The sequence below is a fragment of the Triticum aestivum genome, chromosome 2D (genome assembly GCF_018294505.1).
Source record: "Triticum aestivum cultivar Chinese Spring chromosome 2D, IWGSC CS RefSeq v2.1, whole genome shotgun sequence".
Taxonomy (NCBI): Eukaryota; Viridiplantae; Streptophyta; class Magnoliopsida; order Poales; family Poaceae; genus Triticum; species Triticum aestivum.
This window is the reverse complement of record NC_057799.1, coordinates 24600193-24625828: the sequence shown is the minus strand read 5'-3', so window position 1 is coordinate 24625828 and position 25636 is coordinate 24600193. Positions and strand designations below refer to the sequence as shown.

At 42.8% G+C, this 25636-nt stretch overlaps 3 protein-coding genes across 4 annotated transcripts; all 3 read right to left on the bottom strand.

The window, feature by feature from the left end:
* Positions 1–4235: 4235 nt before the first annotated feature.
* On the bottom strand, positions 4236–7885 carry LOC123051207 (F-box protein At2g02240). 2 transcript variants are annotated; one of them, XM_044474017.1, is made up of 4 exons: positions 7659–7885; positions 5467–5658; positions 5168–5322; positions 4236–5064 (listed from the first exon to the last, which is right to left on the bottom strand). In XM_044474017.1, the coding sequence occupies exons 1-4, from the start codon at positions 7668–7670 to the stop codon at positions 4653–4655; spliced, it is 771 nt and encodes a 256-aa protein (XP_044329952.1). In that variant the 5' UTR covers positions 7671–7885; the 3' UTR covers positions 4236–4652. The 2 variants fall into 2 exon arrangements, with proteins under 2 accessions (XP_044329952.1, XP_044329954.1); XM_044474019.1 differs by having other exon boundaries at positions 5168–5319.
* On the bottom strand, positions 7709–13325 carry LOC123055568 (receptor protein kinase TMK1). The gene is made up of 5 exons (XM_044479529.1): positions 13253–13325; positions 12430–12600; positions 12095–12344; positions 7870–8094; positions 7709–7785 (listed from the first exon to the last, which is right to left on the bottom strand). Exons 1-5 carry the CDS (start codon positions 13319–13321, stop codon positions 7709–7711), a joined length of 792 nt encoding a protein of 263 aa, XP_044335464.1. The 5' UTR covers positions 13322–13325.
* Positions 13326–22233: 8908 nt separating this feature from the next.
* Positions 22234–24789, bottom strand: LOC123051206 (putative receptor-like protein kinase At4g00960). The gene is made up of 7 exons (XM_044474016.1): positions 24674–24789; positions 24416–24551; positions 24053–24308; positions 23707–23932; positions 23446–23596; positions 23081–23308; positions 22234–22854 (listed from the first exon to the last, which is right to left on the bottom strand). Exons 2-7 carry the CDS (start codon positions 24506–24508, stop codon positions 22444–22446), a joined length of 1365 nt encoding a protein of 454 aa, XP_044329951.1. The 5' UTR covers positions 24509–24551; positions 24674–24789; the 3' UTR covers positions 22234–22443.
* Positions 24790–25636: the final 847 nt, after the last annotated feature.

Below are 25636 nucleotides of genomic sequence, written 5' to 3'. Positions count from 1 at the left end.
TTTTTGAACTATATTAACAAGTGTATTTGGTAATAAATAAAAATAAGATAAACAAAGAAAATAATTATAAAAATACTAATACTCTACTTCGAATCACAATATCACTTATGAGAATTAAGCAACATGACCTAAATAAAAAGAGGTGTGGGCAAACCTAGCCTTGGTGATCCGGAGACGGCTATGGGCGGAGGGTTGATAGTGATGTGTGTATCGCTTCTGGGCCCTCAATTCCACATTAGGCAGCACAAATTAACCATGGGTTCGGGAAGCCTTACACCCACTACTACCAACCCTCCTCCCATGGCTGACTCCGCATTGCCCAGGTTAGTTTTGCCAATTTCTCTCTTTATTCAGGTCATGTTGCTTGCTTCTTATCAAAAAACGAGATGGTGACTTCAAGTATTGTAGTAGTACGTTATAATTCTTTCTTTTACCTTTTTTATTTGTTACTTGAATTTATTAGTTAATTAATATACTTCATTGAACCAATCGTATTACACGCCAATATTTCATTAGATTAGATTTTGTGCAAACTTGAGCCTAGTAGCCCTTTAAATTTTTTTGCTTTGCCTTTGTTTGATGATCTTTAGGCTACATTAGTCAGTTGCGATGTTCCTACAAGATCTGTGGTGTAATGTAATGTTGGTAAGAAGAAGCTGATCGTACTTTGTACCATGGTGCAATGAACTCGGTTGTCGGTCCAGCAACTGTTTACAGGATCCCAAACTAGGAGCTGGTAGTGTTACCGGTTGAGGACGTGTGCGAGGCCGTTGTGGGTTATAAGGAAGAGGTTATAGCAGTCAAGCAGCACGCGGAAGCTCCTCGAGCAGTTTGTGTGGGAGGCTGGGAGCACAACAGGGTAGGGCGGGTATGCCGTCAACGCGAAGTACGTCATGAGCAACATCAAGCATGACAGAGACACGGTGCGATTGTGATGAGATGACTGAGCACAGGAGGTTCATTCTAGTACCACCGCACCCTCACCTCCCAGGCTGATTTGGACCACTGGTTGTGCATCACTTATGCAACATTACTAACTTGTGTATCCGCGACAACTTCTTGTACTAACTGTGTAATATTACTCTAATATCACCCTCGCCTAATCAGGATGACTGCTGTGTGGGAGCTCACTGCTAACAAAATCTACACCGCAAGTCGATGTATAGAGCTCTGACTTACACGGGCATCATATTTCCCTTTAAAAAGCAGGATAATTCACCTTGCAAGTCATTCCGGATAGAGTATGGTACGGGCAATTGGCATTGCCCCTTCTCTGAGCACATTGAAACTGTCGGCCACCTATTTTCTTAGCTGCCCATTTGTGTGGTTTGCTCTGTTCATCCTTGGTGGCTTGGGCTCTGTTTTGGCGACCTGAGTTTTGAAGTTAAACTTGTGCAACAACCCGGTGAGCAGGATGCCATGCATGAAATGCTCCTTTTTTTTTCTTGCAGCACCAGCGGCTCTTTGGGGGGAGGAAGCTGCTGGAGGTTGATCTTGACTTGATCGTAGCCAAGATGGTGGAGCTGGGGAAGTGGTGTTGTGCTGCCCTGTGCCCCTGTGTCCGTTTTGGTTTAATATCGTTTGCCACTTTTTAGGTGTCCCCTGGACTATGTAATGGATTCTGCATTCTGCGGCTGGTGCTGCCTAGATTGATTCTATGTTCTTTAGCTCTACCTGGAAGCAGCTAATAGTGTCAACAAAAAGTTTGGCTGCACCTAGGATGTAGTGGAAATCTGATTGCTTGATATCTCATGGAAGCACCGAATGGTGCCACGAACCATTTTGGAATGGATGCCACGCCGAGTGATTTTGTAATCGCAATGCAAACCAGGTGGTTGACTGCTTCGCAAGGCCTGCCTTCTTGACTTCCGTTTGGGATACTAATCCCGTAGACTTTATTTCTTCACATCTTCCGTTTGAGAATGCTATTCCTGTCCAAAAAAATACTCCTAACAGCAGGTAGAGCGCAAATTTAGTGATAAAATCTACCTCCATGTTAGCCCTCCTCCCTCTTCTGTTCCTCCCTTGTTTGCAAGTGTTGGCAGGGCCTCGTCAGGCGCCGCCTCTTCCGCGGTTGCCATGACAACCTACCCCCTCCTCAGCGTCTTCTCTGATGAGACAGATATGAGCCACCCCTTCTTCATGCCCTACATCAACACCCCGCATCCTCCTCAGCATCTTGTAATTTTCCTCTGCGCTGCACCTGCACTTGTATGGCGGCTCTGTATTTGGGGAATCCAGTGGTAGTGAACATGGTCTACTGACCTCATGATTGTGTGGGATGTGTCTTAGCCTCGCGCAGTTGTTTACAATAGAAAATAGAACAAACAGCAACATTATTGTATTTGTAAGTTGTAACCATATGCGGTGCGTGTGTAGTGTGGGTCTTGCGGATCGGTGTTGGCTTAGCCTGACGATCTCGCAATTTTCGGATGCTATGTCTTTTGGCATTGCGCCTTGGGCTGGGCTGACTCATGCTTTTGTTGCCATTTTACCAAAAAAAAAGGAATGGTCCACAAGGATCATGTGCTAGTGTGGTATATGGGCTTGGCCCATCTAGACCTGGCCCAAGATATCTTATTAGCCGAATGAAATGAGAGGAGTCAACTAGAACCCTGAATCATACACAAAAGTCCTCCATGGTGCCTCTGCTATATGATGACCTCCTGGGGAGACCCTCCTCTGCCTTCCTCCGCACATGCTCTCCCTCTTCTGCGCCTCCTTTGCCTTTTCCGTGCCCGCCACAGACAATGTTGACATGAGTCTGCCTTTTTCGCACCAACCTAGACTCGTTGTGTGCTTCCTCTTGCCACTCGACTATTATGACCGCTTCCTCCACTGCCGCCATGGCTTCGCCCTAGTCCTCAATCGTCAACACTACAACCTGTAGGTTTGGAGTTTGGGATCATGTAACCAGAGACCACCGCTTTGTTAATTGCACCATATTACAAAGTATTGTCGGTGTCTTGTTAGTTGTTGCCAACCATACATTGCACCATGGTCCTTGTAGCAACATCACTTTGACTAGTGTAGCCTAAAGGTTATCACACAAAGGCAAAACAAATCTTTTAGAGGTCCTGAACGCTCAAGTTTGCACAAAATATAATTTGATGGAATGATTGATGTGCCAGGCATGAAGATAAGTTTGTTGAACTATATTATCAAATGTATTTGGTAATAAATAATAATAAGGTAAACAAAGAAAATAATTATAAACATACTAATATTGTACCTCGAATTATCTCATTTATGAGAATTATGCAACATGACCTAAATAAAAAGAGGTGTGGGCAAACCTAACCTTGGTGATCCGGAGACGGTCATGGGACAGAGGTTGATGGCGATGTGTGTATGACTTTTAGGGCCCACCGACGCGAGCTGGTGGAGGTGGCATGCTTAGGTACCTTCATTGCGACCGCTAAAAAGTAAGGCCACTACTACACATCGGCCGACGGACCAGGGGTTTGGCCCGTCGCTTTCGAACAGTCAGATGTAAGTGCTGGTGGCCATCAGATTTGTCTTATCCCTTCGCACAAAGTCAACTCTCTCCTCAACGCGCGCACTCCTCGCTAAAAAGTGTTCATGATCTTAAAAAATGTTTGAAAATCTGTAAAAATGTTCATGATTTCAGATATGTTCACAAGTTTAAAAAAAGTTCATGATTTTAAAAATTGTTCATGATTTCAGAAAATGAGAGTGATAATGTATCTTGGTGATGCAGCAAAATGTGGTCAAGATTATTGAAAAATATGATTTTTTTTTCTCCCATCGCAACGCACGGACGGTTTTGCTAGTTAGAACGTAAATAAGGGGAAGGGGTGTGTGCCATGTACTGAATTGCCTTTAAATGGTACATAAGGCGGCAAATAGGTGTTGGCTTGCTGGGTGCGGTTGGATTAGAGAAGAGAAGAAGAAAGAGGAAGAAGCAAATGGTCCCAGCCCAATGACAAGGGGGAGTAGGGGCAGTAACCGGCACCCTAAAGTGCCAAATAGGAAGCGGCTTCGATTGTGTACCTCACTTTCAGTCCATTTCACCCTTTTTGCCTCGCTTCTAGCGCAAGCAACAAAACTGGCTCGGCTGCAGCGGCCATTTAGAATGACCCATCGAGCAGGAACAAGTTTTATGATAATTTTTTTAAAATATTTCCAATTTTAAATAATAAAATTGAAAAAAATTGGCCATGTGTGCTTAAAATATATAATTTTGTATTTCTTAAAATGTATGTGTATTTAAAAATATATATTATTATATTTCAAAAGATTCATTCATGTGTCGCAAAAAGTTATTCATGTACTATTCGGCATGAATTGTAAGCTATATCAAAAATAAGAAAAAAAAACCATGTGGATATTACAAGAATCATGTCTTTATTTGGAATTTGTTCTTATATGTGACAGAAATGGTTGGTAGAACTTAAAACAAAATGATGTTTGTGTATTGAAAAAATTGTTCAAGTTCATCTGAACAAGTGTTCATGTGCTTACAAGAAAAAAAAATCTAAATATAAGAAAATACAAGTAGAACATAATGCTTTTGGTTTAACAGTAAGAAATTTACGTGATTTGAGACTAACATGAATGTATGTTTGCCAAGCTGGGCTTATTACATATCAAATCCCTGAATAGCATGGCCACAAATGACATGAGCACAGCTAATTGCTCCTGAACTCCATGCCCTCCACGATGAGTCCTCTCTTCTCCACGGCGACGTTCTCCTCACGGAGATCCACGATCACCCCCTTCTCTTGTCGCATCTCGTCATCATTTGTGAACTCCGCCAGCTTAAGCTCCAACCAGCCATCGCTCCTCGGGACAGGGTAGGTAACATCGCTGTCCGATGCGCACGCTTCCTGGCCGAGGCTAACCTTGCTGGTGGCGACGGTATGCTCCCCGTGGAGCCTAAGCGACGACGTCTGCACGAAACCTCTCAAGCCACAGGAGCTGCTCGCCAGCTTGTACACTAGGTAAACGGTGTAGCTTGCACCGGCGCAAAGGTCTGCTGGTGAGACCTCTCCGCTGATCGCGAGGAAGTACACACTCAGGAGCTCCGCATACTTGGCAAACCTTGTCACGGAACAAAACAAAATCAAGCCCGGGAACTGGAAACTGTTGATCTGAATACGGTCGTTGAGAGCATTTCTCTGGTTTGAATGTTTGGTGAGCAAACCTGGAATCTGGGAGGGATATCCATCTCCAGTGACGGGGCTTGTTGTTGGCAATCAGCAACGATTCCGATTGAAGCATCTTGGACGTGCGGCCGGTTTCTCCCTCCAATGATGGCTCGGCCTGCACCATTGACTCCATGCCTGTGATTGATGCCTGCTGGGATACAAAAACAGCTTCTCACTTAACTTGAACTAAGAGACCATACCTCCAACAAGTAAGGGCAATGACGACACACGTCTACGTTTATGATAATGGAGAAGTCACATGTTTTCGCGAAATGAAATTGGAATGATCATATACCGGCTGTACCGATACCGGTAAGGAAGAAGTGTCAACACCAAGGGAACCGAGGATATCCTGTGTAACAGGTCTACTCTCTGGTTCATGTTGTCTGCACCTTTTTGATATGTCGATGCATGCTCTCACTTGTTCCAGTTGTGTGTGCTTCTCAGATGCATCGAGCTGGTCCAACCTTCCACTCCACTTGCCCAGCTACATTTTTATTAGCAAAACAGTGTGGGGGTAAACTTGCCGTCAAGATAAACTTTGACTCCACTCGCCCAAATACATAGCCCCATCCCCCCCCCCCCCCCCCCAAAAAAATTCCCAATCCTAGAAGGGGCCGTACACCAAGGGCACCTTATTTGGGTGCCCTCTACGTCCACCCTTTGCGCTAATCATAATTATGTACCAACCCATAAAAAAATTGGAATTAACATGTTCAAGAATTAGGGTGTTCGTATGCTATTATTTGCCAATTAATTAATGATAGTGTAATTTGTACTAATCATAGCATCTGTTAAATATTTGTTGATTTAGAGCGAATATTTTCTGATTAGGCAGCTAGCTAGTAATTATGTTGGTGGTCGGTATTCAGATGTGGGCCAATATAATTAGCAAGCTAAACATGTTACGTACTTATGTCGATGTATACAGTTAGTTAGACAAAATTAATAAAATATAGGACAGTGGAACATGGGGTCTAGAAATATCACACGAGTGTAACTCTCTGGCCCGGCCCCCGCGTCGCTCCCGCAGGGGCGACTCGGGCGGTGATAACCTAGCCCGCCGCCAGCCTCCCCTCCCCCACTCTCCTCTCCCTCGCCACCACCGGAGGGGGTCGCCGGAGTGCTGCGCGTCCGCCCGGGAAGGGTGGTGGCGAGGATCTGTTCCGCCCTGTCTCGTGCAGGGGGCTTTGGAGCCGAGGCGGCGGCGGCCTCGGGTGGTGGAGCGACGGCGACCTCAGCAAGCGGCCGTCGCTAGTGCTGGCCGTCCTCCTTGGCCGCGCGGGTGGCAAGGCGGCGGCGGGTGGTGGCTGTGGGGCGCGGTGGCCGCGGGGGCGCCCGTCCCGGATCTGACGCCTCCGTCTCCAACCCTTTCGGCCCCTGTCAGATCTGGTCTCCGGCTGGCCCAGGCTGCCGGCGCCGCGTCTGTGCTAGGGGTGGGGAAGACGTGGAGCCCGGAGAAATCCATGGCTGGCTCTGCCGGCCACGACGACGGCGACGCCTGAGGGCGCCGTCTCCTACTTGTAGGCGCCGTCAAGGTTATCCCTTTCCCCCTCTGCCTCGTTCCCCTGCTCGTATACCGGGGTGAAAACCCAAATCCCTTTGGATTGGGCGGCAGCGACGCTCGCGGCGCCGTCACCCCCATGGTGGTGCCGCCTTCGGTGAGTTTGGGGCGGTGGTGAGTCCGATCTGGTTGGTGGGCGTCTGGCGGCGACATGGTTGGAGCTGGTGGGCGTTTGGCAGCTTCGTCTCCATGTTCAGTCCAGTGGCTCCACTCCATTGTTGCTCTGTCATCGGCAGCCCCACCGTGCTTTTGCTTCTCCTTGCGTGTTGGTTCCCTCCCAGTGCCATGTTGCCCTTCGTTGAGCTCGGCGACGCGTGTTGATGGTGCTCTGGTATGGCATTTCGTGTGGCCATGGCGTCGGGTGTACACCTTTGCTCTTGGGAGAGCGTTCTCATCGTCCGACGGATCAGCGCCTCGTGCCAGGCGAGGGGCTAGGGAGCCCCTTTCGGAGATGTAGGAGGTTGTCGCCGCTTCGGCCGGAGCCCATGGAGCTGCCATCGTCACCCCCGCTTGCTAGCTGGGTCTCCTCAAGGTCAGATGGTGTCTCGGTGGGGTGGATCTCACTCGGTGGAGGGCTTCAACGTCTCCAAGCTGGTCTTGTTCTTTAGATGCTGCATCTTTGCTTGTGGATGGTAGGAAGCCTATTAGCTGTTAGCACAGCACTCTTGTACCCTTTTAGCTGTTTTCTGTGTTCGTCTCTGTACTTGGTGCTTGTTGTAATCCTGGCCGGTTGATGGCTTTTTTAATTCAAAGCCGGGCTCGTCCTGAGCCTTCGTTCTAAAAAAAACATGGGGTCTAATAATTAGGGGTTTTCCTTGCGTGCGTTTCAAAGTTTAGGGGTTTTGCTGACGATGCTCTTGCTTCATCTTATAGTCTCACTATCTACAAAGACGCGGGGGGGGGGGGGGGGGGGATCTTCTTACTGTATCATCCATGGATATCGTGTGTTGTCCATTATTTAGTATGTTTTCTATTAAAACACCCAAACTATATATGTCTGATTTGATAGTAAATTCCCCATTGTTTGTGTACTCTGGTGCGGTGTATCCCCTGCATGAAAATTGATACAATCAGATACATGGATGAATGATTTCTCTGACTAAACAATGAAATTTCAATGGAGACTTAGCTTACTGTGTTCCATATTTTTTTCAATGAGAATTCGGCTTTTTCCTTGCTCCAACAGCCTTGACAAACCAAAATCCGCAATTTTTGGAGTCATGTCATCACCAAGCAGTATATTATCTGGTTTGATATCTCCATGAAGTATCCTGTGCTCATGAAGATGGTGCAGACCGAGACAAATTCCTCGGATAGTATCATAACACATGTTCCACTGACTCCAACAATGATAGTCGTCTATCAATTAAACAAATTAATAATGTTCAGAAAATTATAACCAAGTCCATTAAGTTGGTCAAAGTCTTTCTCAAAATTACAAGCTTTTAAAGTTTCATTTCACACTGTAGAATTTCAGTTATTTGTATTTCATATATACATAAATAGTTGATCCCCACTACTTCTATTTATCTCAACATGCATGCACGTGACCTCACCACACATCCCGCTGTATCTACCCCACTACTGTTATTTCACTCAACATGCACGAGAAATGATACTTCTACTATTGCTCTCAACATGCACACATCCCACTTCATCGACCTAGCACTTTTATTTCTTTTAATATGCATCAGATATACTACTTATATTCTATTCATCAGATCTATTTTAGTCTTCACTCTAATATACAAATCTAGACAACCAAATCTCATCAAAATAATATGTTGCAACTAATTTTCGCAGTAATGCACGGTGTATCATCTATTTTTCATCGACCCACACATCGATAAAAGGGGAAATCAGAAGAAATGGGATCTTTTGCCCCCCCCCCCCCACCTCGAGAATGACGGGTGGGGCCGGGGCCACTTACCATTTAGACAAGTCTAGGGCAAATCATAAAACCCCATGTAAAGTGGGGCAAAAGAACCAATCCCCTGGGAAATTAGTGTGTCGTTAATTACGACTTGTACCCATGTAGTGGCTATACATGTCTAGCCTTATTTTGGTCGGCCTACATGCCTAGCTCAATGCTAACCGATCTATTGGAAGAAAAGCATGAGAGAACTCATTAGATTAGTTCTATTCTCCAGGTGTATGAATACGGACTGTGTTGTGGCGGCACCACTCTGGGCGGACATGGTCCGGTCCCTGATCTAGCCGCTGTTTGGACCGGCCGTCGGGGGTTCGAACCGGACCGGACCAGACCGAAGAGCATCGCGGTCAAGTTTTCGAGGACCAGACCAATCGTGGAGAAGCCTAGGTGAGACCAAGCGGACCGGCCATGGTGATGGCGAACAGCAGCAGCCTAGGTTGGCGCAAGGCGGTAGGCTACGAGACACGAGGAGGCGAGAGAGGAGGGGAAACAATTGCGTGATCACGATGAGCTTGGTTAAGATGCCGGGGAGCCAGGGAATCGACGATGATAATGAATTCATGGTTGTAGGCGGCAGCCATGGTCGGAGAAGAGATGATGCACATGTCATCTCTTCGGCGTTCCAGAGCAATTCGTCATGCATGGATCAATATGGCAATGTGGTGGACGACTATTGTGTGGAGGTGGCAGCGGCGACTATCGTGTGAAGGCAAAGGCGGGTGTGGAGAAGCCCCAATGTTGTAGGATTTTTTTGTTTTTTGTTTGAGAACCCTAATGTCGTAGGACGATGTGCATAAGCTGCGTCATCTGCGTGGGTTGTGACTGATTCATTGGGGCACGAGTTCTTTTCGCGGCCTAAAAAATAAGCTGGCTCCTCCCGAGCTTCTCTCATAAATCGTCACTCGTTCATTGGGGCTTCTGAGCTAGTTATAGGATAACTAGTTTAGAAGCCTTATCAAATTTAGGAAGGGGCTTATTTTTTATGATTCTGGGGTACTAGGCTCCATGTTCAACAAAGCAAAGCATTTGCGTAGGCATAATTTTACTGAATTCCGCCCTAGAGCTTGTAATAGGCCACCTCATGTACTGGCCCCGTTCTCCTACGGGCCACAATGCCAATATATACGGAGTAGAAAGGCAGTTGTGACTATGATTTTGACATCAACGCCCTCTTGTTCCAGGTAGTCTTCGAGGTCGAGGAGTGGCAACAACCATCAATTCGGCCGAAGTGGTTCGTTGGCCACAGCGGATTTGGTTTGCCACAGAAGCCCATTACTCAAGGACTACATTGCAAATTTAGTTTGTATGTTTGGGTCCTTCTTACGATGTTCGATTGCGCATACTGTGGTGCAGCCAACTCAGACGGAGTTCATGCCGGAACGAAATATCCTGGAGGGTGTTGTCATTCTTCACAAAACCTTGTGCGAAATTCACTCAAAGAAACTAGATGGAGTTGTCTTCAAAGTGGACTTTGAAACATCATACAATAAGGTTAAATGGCCATTTTTGCAGTAGGCCTTGCTTATGAAGGGTTTTGATGTGGCCTGAAGGAAACAGGTAGAATCCTCTGTACAAAAAAAACATTGAGATAAAGGTTAATGACATCATAAGTCGTTATTTCCCGACACACAAGGCACTGAGGCAGGGGGATCCAATGTCTTCAATCTTGTTTAATATCATGGCCGATATGTTGGCGGTCCTAATTGATCGAGCCAAAGAGGACAGTGAGGAAAGTGGGCTTATCCCTCATCATGTGGATGGTGGGGTTTCCATTTTTCAGTACGCTGATGACACTATTATTTTAATGGAACATGATTTGGCAAGGTTAGGAATATGAAACTTGTTTTCTGTCTCTTCGAACAACTGTCTGGTTTGAAAATTAATTCCAGCAAGAGTGAACTGTTCTGTTTTGAACGCGCCAAGGAAGAGCAGGAAAACTATAGACAATTGTTTGGGTGTGGGTTGGGTTCTCTACCATTTAAATATCAGGGAATACCAATTCATCTCCGAAAACTTAACAACAAAGAATGCAATTGCATAGAGGATTGATTTGAGAAAAAGCTTAGCTGTTGGACAGGCAAGCTTATGCATTATGGGGTCAGCTAATCCTGATAAATTCCATGCTTACAAGTATGCCAATGTTCCTATTGACTTTCTTTGAGGTACATATGGGTGTACGAAAAATATTAGACTTTTATGGACCACATTTCTCCTGGCAGAGCGATGAGACTTGGGGCCTTTTCGGCTATCCACAGGCTCCACAAAATTACAGGGATCTGCGGAGCACCTATTTTCCAGCTCCATTTATTTAGCCTGTAGCTCCGTCAGCTCCGCGAGCGGAGTCTGGAGCGGAGGGACTCCAAACACTCCCTTAATCAAAATATAGGTTGCCAAAGTGGGATATAATCTATAGGCCGATGGAACAAGGGTGCTTAAGGATAGAAACCTTGAGGAAAAGAACATATGCCTACTCAGTAAATGGTTGTATAGACTTTCTATTGAGGACAAGGGTCTATGAATACAATTATTTCATAACAAGTATCTACACTCTAAGACCCTCACAGTAGTAATGGCGCAACCGAATGATTCATCTTTTGGAACAGCAATTCAACTAGGTTCTGGGAAGATACATGGCTAGGGGACACGCCCCTGACCATACAGTATCCAACCCTCTATAACATTGTACAACGAAAAGAGGCTTTCGTTAGTTTAATTCTTGAATCGATTCTCTTAAATATTCAGTTCAGAAGGTCCCTAGTGGGGAAGCGATGTGATAGATGACTACATCTTGTGCCTAGGTTGATGCAACCGTGATTCTTTTGAGGAAAGCAAGCACACTAATCAAAATCACCGTATCACCACTACCAAAACCACTAATGCCTCGTAAAGTTGTTAAACTCCATCGTCTTGAAGACCTCTTCTGTGAGACAAGTACTGATAAAAGTATGGAGCTACAAGTTTTGCAAGACATAACAGAGAATTTCTCGGTGGATACGGTGATTGGTAGTGGTGGATTCGCAGTGGTTTTGATTAGTGGGGAAGCGATGTGATAGATGACTACATCTTGTGCCTAGGTTGATGCAAACGTGATTCTTTTTGAGGAAAACAAGTACACATATGCATGCCTAGGCTAAATGAGCAGTGAAGGTTGCATGCGTCAATTTCCTTTTAATCTTTTGATGTAGCAATTTAATGCGCCTAAAAATCTACATGTTATGAAGAGGAATAGAAGTGGGAGTAATAACAAACCGAAACATTTCAAAAGCTGAGATAGGCCCAACAAACTAGAAAGTAGGGAGTATTATGTTTAAAAAAGTGTGATGTTGCCAATGCCTTGTATGTGCATTTTTTTTGATAAATTGGAGGGGGGGGGGGATATAATTTGGAGAAATTTACACATAAAAATAGGCCGGGCACCTGTCATACCATCAAGATTCCTGCGAAGGCTTCCATTGTGAAGATACTCGAAACAAATCAGTTGGTGTCGAACTCCTACCAAAAGATTCTTGCCGTCCATCATCACCATCTTTTTTTGTTCTCCAGCATAATAACCGATACATCGTACTATATTTTGGTGCTTAATCCTTATCAGACAGTCAACCTCACGCTCAAATGATTTGTACTCTAGTACTTCGTGGAACTTCTTCACAGCTACACAACCATCTTCAAGCTTTCCCTATATGTTTCTTCAGTTATAGGTGTGTAATCTACAAACTGAAAAGCTTCTACAAACTGAAAAATAAACAAGTAGCCCGACTTACCTTGTGAACCACTGCGAATCCACCACTACCAATCACCGTATCCACCGAGAAATTCTCTGTTATGTCTTGCAAAACTTGTAGCTTCATACTTTTATCAGTACTTGTCTCACAGAAGAGGTCTTCAAGACGATGGAGTTTAACAACTTTACGAGGCATTGAGTGCTTTGAAATCTACAAAGACATTGCACCAAATCAGGACACCATCAAAGCATATCCTTTGGGAAAATAAACAGGACCACACATCAACAATTGATGCCATAACAGACTACTCACAGTGGAGAGTAACTTCGACTAGTAACATGCATATGTTCAAAGTTACTCCTCACTATGAGTAGACTTTTAACATGCACAACACATTTTGTGTGCCAGAAACACATTTGTACCAACCTTCCAAACATTAGAACACATTAATGTAACAACATCATCATTAGGGGGTGGAGGGGACCGACTAGCAATACTCATAAATCTAGTACAAAAGCACAATCCGTATTTCCCAAATAAAAAATAAAATTGCTGACATAGCTGGTCTGGCTAACAAAATCCGTGACAAAGTATGATTTATTCTCTTCATCGTGTGCCCATATCCTCAAAAAAGCATGTCTGGCTAACTCGGCTAAAGATTGAAATTCTTCAAAATATGAATAAATAATAATAGAGATAATAAGAAGGTTGAAGCATCAAGTATACCTTTGCGTGGTAATATAGATCAATTACATTACAGAAAATATCAAAGAAAGAGTACATAATAAACGACTAGAAACGATAAATCATACATGGACAACATACGCACCTTTTCTTAAAAAAAGTAAAACAACGTACGTACCTGTTGACGCAAGGCCAGGGCAGAAGGAACTTGACTCAAAGCAGATGCTGCAGAGATGCCAAGATACATTTCACATTAGAACGACTATTTATAGCTCTGCCACAGTGCCACAGGCGTTTGCAGGTCCAGCTCCGGTGGTATTGCTACCTGGGCCACACATGTGCATTATTGGATAGCTTAGAGCGCATCAACACATTTTCGGCTCTTTTCACTACTTTGACCCTTTCAGAAAACTTTAGCACAAAATGAACTCCACACAAAACTATTTCACAATCTGACCCTTTTAATAGCGCCACAAGACGTGGCGTTTCTTCTCTATTTGAAAACGCCGAACTAGCTAGCGTTGCTTCACTTTATAAATAAATGAAAAATATGAAAAGCTAGGTGAACGCCAACCATCCTTGGCGTTGCATGCTTGGGCAGCAACGCCCACCCCCTTGGCGTTTCCAGCAACGCAACAAACTTTGGCGTTTCAGCCCTGCCACGTAGCATCTCGACCAGGCCTGCAATGCTAGCTAGTTCGGCGTTTTCATAGTGCAGCAACGCCACTGCCTTTGGCGTTTCTGAAAAGGGTCAGATCGTGAAATTGTTTTGTGTGGAGTTCATTTTGTGCTAAAGTTTCCTCATAAGGTCAGAACAGTGAAAAAGGCCCGCATTTTCTCTCTCAATAAGGACATTTTTATTTAATTGATATATCGAAATGATATAATTGCATTAAGCGAATGTCTGGTTTCTGCATTGGCGATGCACACAGCGAACATCGTAGCAACACGTGTCACACATGCCAGGTTCTTTGTATAGCATAGAGCAAAGTCATTTGGTTAATATTCCATTCGTTTCATTATATAGTGTGTATTATTTTCTAAATCAAACACTAAAAACTGAGACTAGCTCACTTGATTAGGGGAGTGGATGTACGGCCCAGTCAATCAGGTTCAAGTCCTCACGGATGAGGATTTGGGTCTTATTTCTTATTCTTTCCAGTACAATCCTATTGTACGGATTTCCCCTGCCGCATTCCTTTCCGAAGAAGTCAAAGTTTATAAAGTTTGATCAAACAATAACTCTAAATAAATATAATAAAAAATACGTCCCAGTATATTATCATTGAACATATAAGGTATTATCGTAAGGCAATGCTCAGTGCAATCCGTCGTCACTCTCGTACTCTCAAATTGGGGAGCTCACACACCCAACGACAGCTCGCCTCCCAGTATCCATCGTCTCAACTTTGCAATGTGTAAGCGCGCCCAAACCTTGGTCTCCGGACGCGCAAGGAAATGGTCCATCTCCATGCACATTAGGATGCACGTCCCTCTCCATGGACGCAGAATTCCAGCTATATTCCTGCTTATTCATCTGGTCCATCCACGTTGCACCGTACCTGAAAGGTTACCTAGTTAATTCCTTAATACTTTTCAAAGACTAGCTACGAAAAGTTGCAGCAATAACTATAGCCATGGGCAAACCAACCCACCAGAGATCAAGTTCTAAACTTATGTTGGTGCTCGCATTTTTCTGCATTTATTTCAGACCTTTGGACGATGTGCGTTTAGTGGGAGGAGACGTTTCCGTCGACCACGAAGCCATCTGTGGTGACTTTATCAATTGTTAGAAAACAGAAAATCTACACAAATCTTGAAGTTACTTAAAAAGAGTTTTCAGGTACATTCACAATAAACTAATTGTGATCCCTATTCTCCCAATGGATTAAACAAGAGGTGATAAAAATCTAATCATTTTGATTGGAGGGGTAATTATAATCTCCACCTTTAATTTGCATCTAAATCAGCAAACCTTTCTAAAGAAGGGTGTGCTGAAACAAAACTCTTTATTTATTTATCAGAGATCTATATTTGATGTTTATCTAGCAACTATAGTTGGTCCCGCCATTCTAAATGTATGGATGTCTATCAATATATTTAGGACCCACCCATGTCTGGAAACCTAACATTTGAAGAGTAAAATGACCAATAGACACCCCGTTGTACATGTTCCACAAGGTAGTGAGAGCATCTACAACCGCAAACATCAAAATCCGCCCCCCAAAAACCCGCGGACGCGCCCGGGCACGGCCACGGACAATGACCAGGCAGCACACAACAAACGTCCGTCACAACTGTGAACCTCAAACTTCATAACTCAAATACATTCTAGCCATGCAGATAACAGCCTACATACTGCGTACATAGCTAAAACTACTCATCATCAGAGATGTTGACGATCTCCGTGCACGACGCAGGGTAGACGGGCAAGTGCGATAGCTCTTGTGCCTGTGGAGGCTCCAGCTCCTCCCCTCCCCCCCTCTCCGCCTTCCCGTCCAGTTCGGCGAACAACACCTTTGTCGCCGCCTGTTCTTGCCGGATGAATCACCGGTTGACCTCGATGTAGGCGTCATCCAGGATGGACTCGAGGTCGAGGATGGCGGTCTGCCCCGCCATCTCCATCGCTTGAGAGGCCTCGTACGCCGCCTCCGTGTTCGCCATGACGAAGCCGTAGCTGGCTTCACCTCTACCTCCTCCTCCTCCATCTCCCCTCCTCCATGGGATCCGCTTTCAGCGGCTGCTCCACCTACTCCTCCCCCGCCTGCTCCTTCTCCTCCTCCGGCTCCGGCGAATCCGGAGGAAGGCATGCATCAAAGAGAGGAGCTCGTGTCGCCTGGATCTCCTCCAGTAGTAGCTGCAGACGGTGCTCCCGAGTGAGTGTAGCGTAGGCGGTGATCCGACGCCTCTGGAAGGTGCGGTGGGCGGATTGGAAGTGGCGGCGGCGGATAGGGTTTCGGCTGCCGCTACCCGGCTTAAATAGCAGGCCTACTCACTCGGGCAGCATGTCGAAGCGGCTCCACGCGGCGTGGATCGGAGGAGGTACCCGTCGGACCAACGGTCTCTTCGTATCCCCGAGTGGGCCCTATCTGTCTATGATGTGGTGGGTTTGCCCGGGCGCATTCGGGCCTCCCCATATCCGCCCTAGATATGGGCTGGATATGGGGAGTGTTGGCCCGTCCAGGTGTTTGTGCCGGCTATGGGGAGCCTGGTTTTGTGGCCAAAACTAGTTCGAGCACTGACCGGGCAGTCCGCACGGGTGTTTGGGACGGTTATGGGGGTTCTGGTTGTAGATGCTCTGAGGTTGTCTCTGAGAAGGCGCGTCCTGAACCTGGGTACATATGAACCCGTTTTTTTAAAAATGCATTAGAAGCATGTTTTAAAATGTAAAAATAATCAAAACAAAATTTCACGTGTACATGTTCGCAAGATATTTGTGTGGCACAAAGTTCTGCGGAAAAATGTGTTTCTATTTTGTCTTCGCAAAAGGGTCAAAATTTTGTACTTCTAAATAGCGTTCCATGACATATATTTTTTGTATTTTTGTACAGGCCAAAAAAAGTTGTTTTTCCGCAATACTTTCTTTGCCCACATAGAACATGGAGATGTATGCGTGCAACTTTTTTCAGAACTTTTTGACTTTAGAAATGTGTTTTTCGAAGTGGGTTCATACGTACCCAAGTTCATCCACATATTTTCCAGTTCCTCTTGAATACTCACTTTGGAGCATGAGCGAATTATGCCCGTTTTTTAAGTTAAAAAACGTTGATATTTATGGCTTGATTTTTTTTTTCAAAATTTGGTGTACATCCATATGTAGAGGTGTTGTATAACTGTGCAAAAATTTATCAACATAGGTGCTTGTATGTGAGATTTATAAACAAGACACATACACAAAAAAAATGAGCTTGTTATTTTTGTTGATTTTGGGCAGGATTTTTGTCTTTTTTGTACAATGTATAATGTAACATATTATTGTACGGGAATTAACAGGTACTTTGACCACATGCATACATATTCATGTAAAACAGCTCAACTTTCTTTTAAACTTTTAAGCACAATTTTTGAGATGTTTAAAAAGTGTGCTCCAATGCCCCCATGCTTCACAAGTCCGCTCTAGGTTGTCTCCACCCTAGTGAGCAATTTCTTTGCGCTTCAAAAGCAAAAGGATGCACATGGAATTTTTTTGTGAGGTTCGATCTAAGTCGAATTAGACTATCGACATATTATTTCTTTTTAATATTAGTTTTTTCTCAATGTTTTTTGTATTTTTTCCTTAATTCATGTTAATCCATGAATATAATTGTTTACTTTTAATTAAAGATAAAAGATAAAAAATGTAAACATAGTTGTGCAAGACCGAACTACAATTGCACACGTCTGGTGGACATGTAGTTGCTCACAGATGGCAGGCATGCAGTGATGCAAAAAAGATTACTAGCGGTGGTCAGTAAATGCCGCCAGTGACGCTGGAGCGGGATGCGGATATGCTCGCAGTAGTGGCGCCGACCCTCAACACGACTGGATTTGAAGGTAGGAGTGGCTTCATGGCTAATCGCCACAAAGGGAAAATTAATTTGTAGCGTTGAGACTATACAAGTTACGCCACTAGCACATCTCATATGCTATATCCGCGGCGACACCGTCACTTAGAGCAAAGTATTTTAATTAATACTTCATTCATTTCATAATATAGTGTGTATTATTTTTCTAAAGATCATACTTCCTCCAGTTTTGTATACAAGGCCACAAACTCAGATTATAGATACCAATGTAAAATTTAATGTATGCTTTGCAAATCAGCTTTTCTTTTCGTTTACTGTGATCATTAATACAGAGTGGAGGAAATAGATGGCGGTCATTATGACTGCATGCATGCAAGTATTAAACATGTTGCTAGTGCGAGAAAATATTATTAATTTTGCCTCAATTATTGTCGGTGGCCTTGTATAGATGCAAAATATATATTTTATAGTGGCTTTGTATAAGCAAATGGAGGGAGTATATTAAAAAGTGAGCCAAGCTCAGTTGGTTAGGGGAGTGGATGTATGGCCCAGCCACCCAGGTTCAAGTCCTGATTGATAGAATTTGAGTTATTATTCTTTCCAAAACAAAAAAAATCATTGTAGAAGATTTCCCTACCACATTCGTTTCAAAAAATAAATAAATCAAAGTTCATAATGTCTGATCAGGATTATTGAAATAATATCAACAACAATAATACTAAATAAATATAGGGAAATGATTACCCTCAGCTGACTGATAATCACGACGGATCCGCCGCCACCGTCGCGTGCCATGTGTCGTTTGCATAGAGATAAGTGCAAGCACCTATTTCAGCAACAACGGTGTTGTTGCAAATCTTGGCGACGAGCGACTACAGTAATGTGACGCGGCTTCGTTTTGTTGAAATATAATCCTGCAACAAGCTCTCGGTTGCAAAAAAAAAGTCTGCACAAGACAGTTCTTGCAGATAATTTCTAAAAAGACCTACAACAAGATGTTTGTTGCAAAAAAAATAATTTGCAACAAGACATCTGTTGCAAAAAATTATGCAACAATGTGTCTGTTACAAGAAATTTTTGCAAAAAGGCATGTGTTGCAATGGTGGATGATAGCGCTCGGCCGCTCAATGCGTCAAATCAGACAGTTAGCGCCCGACCAATCTTTTAAAAAATCAGCCGGCAGATGTGTAGCCCTCCCCATAAATATGACATAAAAATATGTCGCCTTATTTCATTATTGTGCCGATAAAGTATTACGTAAGGTAATGCTTAGCGCAATCCGTCATCACTGTCACACTCTCTCAAATTGGAGAGCTCACACACCCAACTGCAGCTATAGCCCCGCGATATCAATCATCTCCACTAGGCAAATGTGTAAGCGCGACCAAACCTTGGTCTCCTGACTGTGACGGGCAAGGAAATGGTCCATCTCCATGCACATTAGCATGCACGTCCCTCTCCATGGGCACAAAATTCCAGCTATATTCCTCCTCCTTCATCTGGTCCATCCACGTTCCACCGTACCTGAAAGGCTAGCTACTTAATTCCTTAATACTTTTCAAAGACTAGCTACGAAAAGTTGCAGCAATAACTATAGCCATGGAAAGTTTTCTTTTATGAAAGCAAAAAGTTTACATGAATTTTAAAGTTACTTAAAAAGAGTTTTCTCGTGCGTTCATGATTAACTATTTCCAATCCCTATTCTCCCAATGGATGAAACAAAATACCGTAAAAATCTTATCTTTTTTATGGACGGGGTAATTTTTAATCTCCACCTTTAATCTGCATCAAAATATGTAAACTTTTCTAGGGGAGGGTGTACCAAAACAAAGCTCTTTATTTATTTGTTCAGAGATCTATTTTGGATGTTTATCTAGCAACGATAGTTGGACCCGCCATTCGTAATTTATGGCCAATGTCTATCATTATACGCCAGGACCCACCCATTCCTGGAAACCTCACATTCGAAGAGTAAATGGCCAATTTAGACTCCCAGTTGTACATGTCCGCAAGGTAGTTATGTTGTCTCTCGAATACTAACTTTGGACCGCGGGCACATTATGCCTATTTTTTTAAGTTCTAAAAAGTTGATTTTATGGCTTGAAATTTTTCAATTTTTTGTGTATACGTGCATGTATAGAAGTGCATTATAACTGTGCAAAAATTCATCAATATATGTTCTTCTATGTGATATGAAAAGGACAAATACAAGAAAAATCTTATTTTTTTGTTGATTTTGTGTTGGATTTTTGTCCTTTTTGTACATGGTTGAGGGACAGTTGAGTTATTTAAAAACAATTACAACGAAGTTGGTTTGTCAATGACTTTTGCAAAGTATTTGTCCACACATAATAACAACAAATAAATAAACTATAGTAATTATACATGCATATTGTAGCCATAGGAGGTAATCTACGCACTTTTTTACCATGTGTTATGTTCTTCTGCATTTCGCGAGGTTTCACCATGTGTTCTAAGTGTTGGGTATACTGGTTGCACAACAAATCCGGATGCATACAACACTTTTTGGATTGGGATAGGTTTTCCTTATGTTGGATGGGCAGCAAGAAGAGATGGTGAGAGACGGTGGTTGCACAGTTGGTATTTGGAGGAAAGCCATAAGTCCATAATATTTGACATGACAATTCATATTACAGGACATACTGGGAAGTTGTTCTGCTTTTGTCTACTCAAGTTGTTATCTTCTCTATTATTGATTATTGCAGTTTATCTGACTGTCATAACCGCCAATCCATGTGAGACTAAGCCACTATTCCTGTGTGATATTTTTATGGCAATACTAACCGAATCAAATAATAACAAAGTGTCACAGAAAAACTCTAGCTATCAATCTCAAATAAATAATGTTGAAATGGAGACAACATTTTATTTTGGATATGTAGTTAGTTTAATTGAACCTACCATTTCATGGTTATCTATACTCATGAAACTTGGTTAATGTCGTAGTACGATCCAAACATACTGAATATGGGTCAGAACCAGACTCTTCAAACATCCATGTGTTGGTTTTTCAGAAAAAAAGCCATTTTGCTAACAAAATTTCCTCATGGCCCAGGGCATAATGTACTAAGTGGAAGACCTAATTTTATTGAGTAATTAAAAATATATATCAAATAAAATAAATTGAAAACAAACAAACAATAAAGATCGAAGATAAAACTAAAAGTTACATCAAAATCATTCAAAGCCATCGTCTTTTGCTTCACCTTTTGCTTCTCAACGTTCCACCATTGATCCAATGAAGAATTGCACAAGTACAAAATCAGACAAGTTACCTTGAACATTTTGAGAAGCCATATGAACCATCCGTCCAAAGAGCTGACAATGTGAGGTCAATGAATGCACTATGAAGAAGACATTTTAAGGAAGTTATTTTTTCAGGGGATTTTAAGGAAGTTGTTGAAGCACTGCTTAGTCGCCTTAAAATCGAGGAAGATGACCAGGAACACGAAACAAGATAATTACCAAACAAATCACACTTAAATCCATCGTCGCCACCACCACCGTGCAAAGCACAGAAGCGTCAAACAACAATATGTCGGTTTAGTGAGTGGTTATTTTGCAGGACCAAAACGTTAAAGACTCCTTGCTGTTGTCCACGTCGACTGCGATGATCACAACACGACGTGAATAAAGACATGTGACTTTAATGCCATATGACCCCCAACCTCCAACATTGAGATGTCATCGCTGAGAGCACCCAAACCTAACAACTTGGAGTACCTAGAAGATTAATCAAACCTTTGTTATAACTTTTTCTTGCCTTCCAGCCAAATTAATATACCACCAGAGAGCTAAGAGAAATCGCCGAAATCACACCCCTAGCTGCCTTGTGGCTAAGTTTTTTTGGGGTTCGCCGCTCATCAACGCAATAAGAATAACTGTTATATGTTTGATGACCACCACTCGACCAGGCGTAAATCATGGTTTCTTCTTCCATAGGGAGATATAATCTTCCTCCATGTTTTCACTGTTGATCATATCAAATTTGCCGGACCATAGGATACAAAATGAAGTACACATGGGCCTCGTGCAACGACTCAAATATACTGCGAAATCTAAGTCACCCGAGATTTTCCTACATCTAGGTCGACGCTCTACGTCATCCGATGTTTTCAAGTTACAATTTCCGCATGCATGGGCAGTGCAAACCAAGATTAAATCATAATATTAGACAGCTAGAGCCATGGACTTAAACATAAGAAGAAATAATAAAACATAAACATAGATGAACCTTATTTACGACAGTTCCGAATACCTAGTTTGGATATGTTAGCTAGGAAAACAGACCGAGGCACTGCCCCGGTTGGGGTAGCGGTGGGGATAGCGTGCTACCTAGTGTTCATGCTCCAAAAGCAATTTTCGAACTTTGCTTCTTTGGTAAATCACAGGCTTTGATGAGAAGATGGAGTGGAAAGACTTTGAAGACGAGTATGCATTTCTTATTTCTTGTTTGTGTTTTTCAGTGTATTTTTCTGCATTACCTCCACCCTAAATTAGTTGTCTTAGTTACATACGTATCTAGACAAATCTAAAACAAATAATTCGGGGCGGAGGGAGTATTACATAATGTTTCTCAGATCTCTATAACAAAATATCGTGAGTGTTTCTTCTCATAACAAATGCAAGGGGATTTTTTTCTCTGAAAGGATGATTATATCATTTTTTATGTCCACTCGCAAAAAAAAGCCTCAAGTCAACTACCCACACCACACACGAGCGTCCTCATTACAGAGAACTCTCTTTGGCAAATAACACGGCTACATATATAGCGTACTACTCGATTCAAGAATTGTCTGAATTCAACACCATGGCGCACCAGCTTGGCGACAGGTAGATGTTATTATCCATCCAATAAAGGAACATAAACAATTGGCAGTTTCACCTCATCTACCACCTTCTCCGCTAAGGTTGTCTTGAACACTTCTTGATAAGAAATTTGAGTATCTTCTGATGCCAGTTGCTCGCTGATGCTGATGCTCTGCACGAGCAGCATGTCGTGACACTGCATGTTGGGTGGTGCCGCCCCCTGCGGACGCAGCGTCACGATGACATAACACTTGGAGCACGGAGGCATTGTGCCAATGCTGGGCTGTGCGCGGTACTTGTTCTTGTTGACCTTTATGTTGAACGCGAGGAAACCATCCGTCTTGTTGGTGAGCTGCAGGCAGCACGACACCTCCTTCCTCGGCTCGAAGAGGAAGCGCAACTCGAACGCTGGGTCCACCGCCACATCATTGGTGGCACAACTTCTCTGCAAGGAAAGAACCAATTAGTGTGGCAAATCATAAAAAAATGCATTAATAGAAAACAAACTGTATAGATTGCCTATTTCATAAGCCGGAGTGCTACTAGTGTAGAAAAGCAGAATGCAAAATACAGAACAAAGAATAAATAGATAGGGTGCAAGGGAATAAATAGAGAGGGTGCATCTTCGGGCTTTGTCCATCCCTTCAGAATAGTCACTTGTACATACATACCTTCAGAATTAGGTCTTTTGACCGATCAAAAGGTAGTGCAATTTTATTGGTCTCAACCTCCAGTTCCTCCAGTTCATGAACAATTTTCTCTATATTAGGTCTTTCTTTTCGATCCTTGCATATACATCGCAATGCTATCTCAATGCATCTGCGCACTTGAAGGATGTATATCTCGTGAGATGAATACCCTGACACTGCCTGCATCTTCTCCTTCCAAGTTTTACTTACCTGGATTCGAAAAATGAGCATGCAAAGTATATTAGAAAGTGGTACATAGTGTGCAAGCACGAATAAGGAGTGCATATAGCACAACATGTAAAAGGCCTATGCTCATGTTTGTTGTATGAATCGAGAACTTTTCTCACAAGCTCAATGAACTCTTTTGGGGACATTTCAAAACAGCTGACATGGCCTGTATTCCCAGCCATCATTTTTATAATTATGACCCCCAGACTGAACACATCAAACTTCTCAGATATGAATCCATTGTTTATGTACTCTGGTGGCATGTACCCACTGCATGATATCATATGCATCACGGATATGGTTAGTGCAATACAAATAGAACTTCAATCTAGAGAAATACGTAAGCATAAATTGCGGGCTTAAAACATGCATCAACTTACTATGTTCCTTTTTTCACCTCTGCTTTATATGTTATTGTGGAAGAAACAAGCTTGGATAAACCAAGATCTGCAATTTTGGGAGCCATGCTATTATCTAGCAATATGTTAGCAGGTTTCATGTCCAGATGGAAAATATGTTTTTTCTGCATGTGAAGATGATTTAAACCCTCACATGTCCCTTTAATAATTTCATAACATGTTGTCCAATCAAGTTCACAAGGTTTATCTGCAATTACAGGAAAATAGAGAGGCTTATTTGTGGGGCATATGTTACACATGTAAAGATGCGGAATCGTTTATATATCTTGGAAAACTACTAATTTAGCTAATTTTAGATCAGATTTACCTCCAATATATTTCTCAAGGCTTCCACGCTGCATATATTCGAAGCAAAGAACTCGCTCCATAGCTTTAGCACGAATTAGGTCCCCATTGTGCTCAACGAATTTTTCTTGTGATTCATAGCAGTAACCAATTAACCTTACAACGTTTTTGTGAAAGATCTTTGTAAAATTACGGAATTCATTATCGAATTCCTTATCATCAAGTCCTTGCAAGGCATGAAGCCTCTTCACAGCAATCTCTTCCCCGTTATGCACCGCCTGTATGATCACTTGTTAGCGTTGTCGAACTTAGCTAGCTGGTAATGGTAACATTAATTTGACAACTATGTAGATATAGAAAAATTATTATAAAAAGTATTCATTACCCTGTAAACAGCTCCATATGCACCGCTCCCAACTTCTTGGTTCTTCGAAAAATTGTTTGTAATACTCTTAATCAAATGGAGCTCAAAGTCCATGGCTCTCCTTTGCACCAGCCAGGCATATGTGACGATCTTCTTCCTGAAACAGAATCACAGAAATAATCTTCCAATATGGACAGAAAATATCCTTTGTCCACACTCATGATATACTTTGGTAGAAAGAAGAACTAATGAATGAAGCAAAGATTGGGTAACACTAACCTGGAGAAAGATGGAAGGGATAATCGTGTTGTTTTCTCCTTGCCGATGAGGAACCCATCCAGCAGCAGCAACCTTTAAATCCGGCGATGAGGAGGTGATGAGATGTTGGTTGGCCTAAAAGAAAAAAATAAGTCATTAATGTGACGTTGACTCTCCAAGTCACCATTGGAGGAAGCAATGTGCCGACATTAAGAAGACTAGGTACACTCGAAGACCGTTCAAATCAATAGTTAGATATACCCTACTTAGTACCAATTATTGATATTCTTCTCTTCTTAGGTAAAAACGTTACTTTACCCGTTAACCTGCTTTTGTTCCCCAGATTCTCTGGCAACCTATTCGTTAATTTATGTGATAGCTAGTATGGTGGTTGATGCCCAAACAATTGTGTGGACGGCAGATCCAACTGAGTTCTTAGTTGATGTACTGGCTGATGATGTATCTTTTTTCCCCAAATCAATATAATCCGTCATGATGTCATTCCCTCAAAAAAAAGTAAGCAATTTACGTATTGGAATCCACATCTAATAGTTAATTGAACTTATCATCATTTATCTTCTTGACTTTCATGTCTAAACGATAATGACTTTCGATGTTAGAAATTCTGAGTTAAATTCACGATTAATTTTCTTCATATAGTTTTTTGCTTGCCCCTAGTTCGCGTTCTTTTATTTTACTCATCCGTAAAAAGTGCCTTGGCTATAACATAATATGCAATCATTTACTCTAATTATTTTTCTTATTTAAAAAATTTCACCACTTCCTCAAAACTTTCATTGTCAACTCCGGTCCATCTTGGTACCGGTACACTCAGTCCCCAACATGGGCTCGTCAACATTGATTCAACACCCTTTTCACACTCATCTGGCTGCCAATGTCTTGCTCTGCCGTCGTATCCCGTGTTTACCATAGTTCCGCTATGGTTCTATTGAGAAACTGCACAAGTACAAAATCACACGTTAC